General features: G+C 38.5%; 1 protein-coding gene across 1 annotated transcript; it reads left to right on the forward strand.

Annotated features, from left to right (window-relative positions):
* Nucleotides 1-3,834, forward strand: LOC115923741 (PHD finger-like domain-containing protein 5A). Its single transcript, XM_030985015.1, has 3 exons — nt 1-86; nt 2,413-2,603; nt 3,678-3,834. The coding sequence occupies exons 1-3, from the start codon at nt 35-37 to the stop codon at nt 3,765-3,767; spliced, it is 333 nt and encodes a 110-aa protein (XP_030840875.1). The 5' UTR covers nt 1-34; the 3' UTR covers nt 3,768-3,834.
* The last annotated feature ends 1,015 nt before the right edge of the window (nt 3,835-4,849 follow it).

Here is a 4,849-nt window from a genome sequence, read left to right on the forward strand (position 1 = left end):
TGTGGTATGCAGCAGATATTCAAAATTGAGAAACATGGCCAAACATCATCCTGACCTTATTTTTTGTCGTAAACAGCCTGGTGTCGGTAAGTCGTTCTTACGTTTAACACCTTATTTACGTTTCATTGCAAAATAAGTTTAGTAACGATGTAATCAATTTGAAATACTTCTTGAAATTGCAGGATGAACCAGAAATAGAAACGTAAGTCTATCGTTGGAAATTTGTCTTCAGTCCGATCCCCTTATTTTGATGTGTGTTAATTCTGCTACTAATCTTACTTCCAAAACAAAAGCACACTAGCCACGCGCACCCAGAACCAGGGAAATTTTTTAAAAATCATTTCGGGGGCTACTTTTCGAGCTTGCTTGCATGAAAATAATATTCTTTAATTTGTTTTGCATTGAACTCTTTGCAATTTTTTTGTGCTCTTTTAAGTTTTATGACTTTCGGGGCTCTTTTTGGCATTTAATTTCTGGAGCTAATTTGCCCCGATCCCCCGTGTATTTTTTTCCCTGCGCAAAACTTAAGCTTACATTTAACGCATCTGATCTCAGCAAATTGCAGAGTAATTTTACTTAATTGGCGCCGACAAGGGCCCTTCTTATTGGCTATCGCTGGCTCCCATTCACTCAATGTTTGTGGGAGGAGAAAGCTTGCGATTTTCCGTACGGTGATACTAAAATTATGATATTTCAGTCAAACCCTCTAGACTAGGCCTATTATTTCTTATCATTTTTTTCAGCATCCTTAAAAGGTTCAGTATTTCACATGTGCGTCAGTTATGTGTGAAGTGCGTCACCTGTTTAAAGCATGACATGTCAAAATCTCCATGCCCATGGTGTGACATACATGTAATTACGTATTGACATTGCCATCGTCGAACTCAACTAGTTGCGCTTAAGTTAAGTAGGCCCTCTCTCACCGCAAAGTTCTTTGTGCCAGCTGCAGCTGCAGTGCCAGTTAAACTCACATTAGATGAAGATGGAGAAATGCATTATGAGCCCCTACTCCCTAGTGGCCGATAAACATTTCAATCGCTAGTTTTAACTGGTTAGATATTCCTGATAAAATCCAACTCCAAGTTGAATTTGAACTTTGAAGTTCAAAATTATGACAAAGTTATTTACAAATCCTGCTGATGTTTAGGCCACCTCACCACAATGGCCAATGCTATTTTTTTTTCCACCAATACTTTTAGTCTTGGTACTCTCAGTAATCAAATTAGCCACAAAAACTTGGTCTCAATTATTAATTAACACAAGAAAAAGGGAATCATGGCCTGGGGGACCAACAGGCACAGATTAGGCATTGTTTGCTATATAGAGGGCGCAAGTAGCTATAAGTAGTGCAGTGGGGCTTTAATTAGGACATTTTTTTTTTTCATGATAGGGAGCGATTTTGGCGCTTGTTCTGAACTGTGACCATACTTTGGACCCTTGACTTTGGCATGGAAATTCCTTACTATAACACACCAAAAGTCAACTAAGTCTTCCACAATATTGTTCAAATAACGGTCATGATTTAAAAGTTGTTATCTTTCTCACCTGTTTCATGTCAATTTTATTATCTTTTTTGGAGTATTTTTCCTAAAAACGAAGACATTATAATGACACTTTCTCCCAGGTTTTACTGCAAACATCCGCACTGGTCCCTGCCCTGGAGTCACTGCCCTGGAGTCACTGGTCCAAAGTGTGGTCACAGTTCTGAACAAACACCATGATTTTGTGGTGGTTTAAGTGAAATGATGTTTCATATGAATGTGTACTTACTGATTGTTATTCAATTTTCTTTACTGGTAATCGGTGCTATTTGCCAGTAAGATTTATTTATGAAGTGGCACATCCGGGGAGGTTAACTCACTCAATGAAGAAAATCAAAGTCCATGACAAAATAAATATATTTCAAAAGATGGTTTCTTTTTTCTGCAAAATACAGAGCATGATGAACAGATGAACTTCCAGCAAATGAAATCAAGAAGAATGTAAAATCTGCCTCTTAGAAAGATCTAAGAAGGACTTGCAAATTAGTTAGAAATTATATTTACTTTGTGCTAGTGAATGAAGATAGGTAGAACATCAACCCTGTAGCCACGTTTTGCCCTTCCTTTCTCATGTCTAAAAGTGCCGCAAGAAGACACCAAAAATAGCTTGTCACTCTGACAGTGCATCAGATTACTCCATGATGCCATACATGCCCATGTTAAAGGAGCTTTATTAATTTGTTGCAAATTTCATTTCCAGAGCTGTGTTTGTCTGCCTGCTCTCCTCGTAACTTACAAAATCCCATACACCGGTACTCTCTCTCTCTCTCTATTTCTCTATCTTTTTCCCTGAATAGTGCAAAGAGGCATTACTAAGCCGTTATAATTACCAATCATAACCAATGTGTTTGTTCTTTTTCTTACCTGACAGCTATTGGTAGACTATGTGAGAAGTGCGATGGAAAGTGTGTGATCTGTGATTCTTACGTGAGACCATGCACATTGGTGAGAATCTGTGATGAGTGTAACTATGGTTCCTACCAGGGCAGATGTGTTATCTGTGGAGGACCAGGTGTATCAGATGCTTACTACTGCAAAGAGTGTACTATACAGGAGAAAGATGTAAGTACAACCAAGCATACATGTACATGTAAATCTTATTGCTAGAGATAGTTCACCAGTCACCAGGCACTGATTCTAATTCAACACTTACACACAATCACATAAAGTTTTTAGCAGAGCCTAGCTCTGTCAGTCTGGCTGTGGAGCAGCTTCATTACACAGTCCGCATACAGGGTGCACTAGACTGCAGTCAGCATAGCCTCTAGTCTTAGTTCAGACACTCTGAATCACAAATGACTAGGGGTTTGTGCCTGTCAACTATTAGTTCTCAGTGTTGAAGGAATTAAAAGACATTCTCTCTAATTCTTTTTTCGGGTATAAAACAAAACCGTACAAATGTTAATATTGATCTGTTTTATCTATAAGGCTGTTCACACCGCAATGAGATAGCGCGGTCTATCGTAGCACCCCCTTTTTTCTAGCGCGCGCTAGACCGCGCTATCTCTCGTGGACCACCCCCAAGAGGTGCTCCAGTGGCACGCCGTTTTGGCTCGCCGTGGCTCGCTGTTGGGCGGACCGAAACGACGTTGTACCTTCCAAACCGCAGGGATAGCGCGGTCTAGCGCGCGCTATCTCTGCCGGTGTGAACAGCCTCATTGTCACATATTGGTACCGTCTATCACAACTTTGTTGCTTGATAGTGGATTTTTGTTCAAATATTAGTTAAACAAGCTGACAAGAACAAGAAGCATTTCATGACATGCTCTTGTTGTTGAAAATGGATTTTTTTTTTTTTCTCTCTTTCTCTCTCACACACTAAATGGTTCTGCTTTTAATATTACATGATAGATATGAATCTAATCAACAGTGCATATTTTAAGGATGTTGGGAAATGTTACGAAAATGCCACATCCATGAAACACTAGAATCCAATAAATATGGTTATGAATAACTTATGATGTCATTCTGGTATATCACACACAATCGATGTCATCAAGATGAAACATTTAACACTTTATTGATTGTAACCTGAGGTTTATCCCTACAAAACCTATTTATTTGTGTCACTGTTGAACCATGAAATTCATTTCAAATGACAACTTCTATGTTTTATTATTTCTACTTGTATTACAGAGAGATGGCTGCCCTAAGATTGTGAACCTAGGAAGCTCCAAGACAGATCTGTTCTATGAGAGAAAGAAATATGGATTCAAGAAGAGATGATGTGCGAGCAGATAAACCTTTGTAAATAATCTAAGTCTTGTAGCTATGTTGTTGATTATGATTATAGTTATGGGTAGTCTTGAGTCTTTGTGAGATGCTGATAAATAAGGTACAGTGATGATTATTCAGGAACTGTTTCTCATTGTCACTCATTGAACTTCTCATCCTGGACTCAATCCTACCTAACCCTAACCCTTACTGAGACCTTATTGCAAGCCGAGCCCAAATAGCCGGACAGGCCTTATCTCATATACTTCAACACATACTAAACACCTTTCAGGCCATTCAAAAGACAATATGTATTGAAAGTAAACCCTAGAACAAATATCAGATCACCAAATAAATGTGCTCTTCATGGAGGGATTTTCAACCCAGATGGCAGTTCACATGTGATATATTTTCTAGGTACAGTGAAGCCTGTCTAAAAAGACCACCCAAGGAAAGTGGTCTTTCTAGGCAGGTGGTCTTTATGTACAGGTTCCTTTGGTACATGTTTCAATGAGAAACCATTTTTTAAGGGAAACAAAACATGTGGTCCACCTATACAGGTGGTCACTAAAGCAGGTTTGACTGTATATGATAGGAAGTGAACCTTTCGCACTTATCATCACCTCTTTTACATACGTGTATCTTCTCATTTTTTCTGGGAAAGGTATGTTTGATTTTATATTTTTTCTAAAGTTCTTTGTTGTTGTTATAATTTTGACATTCTGTACCAAAACAATTCCCAATTTCAACCCACATCTGAGTAAGGAATGAGACTTGGGAGTTATCTCTGAATGTGTTTAGGAGGAATTGAATTAAACTGATTTGTCTGATTTTCAATGACTGCATGTTTGTTAATCACCCAGAACGGTGTATTGTGGTTTAAATTAAAAAAGAAATGAGATTTGTTACCCGCTCAGTCACTTGCTAGAAAGTTAAATTCACTTGGATCCCCCAATCAGATCTTCCAATCAGATCTTCCATTTGGTTTGGGTCTTCATGTCTGATGAGATAGGGATCAATCATGTTTGTATTGAGTGTTATATGCTGCCCTCTTTTGACAATATAGAGTACAACATATACAGTACACGCCGAAA

The sequence above is a fragment of the Strongylocentrotus purpuratus genome, unplaced genomic scaffold (assembly GCF_000002235.5).
Source record: "Strongylocentrotus purpuratus isolate Spur 01 unplaced genomic scaffold, Spur_5.0 spur5_scaffold_14, whole genome shotgun sequence".
Taxonomy (NCBI): domain Eukaryota; kingdom Metazoa; phylum Echinodermata; class Echinoidea; order Camarodonta; family Strongylocentrotidae; genus Strongylocentrotus; species Strongylocentrotus purpuratus.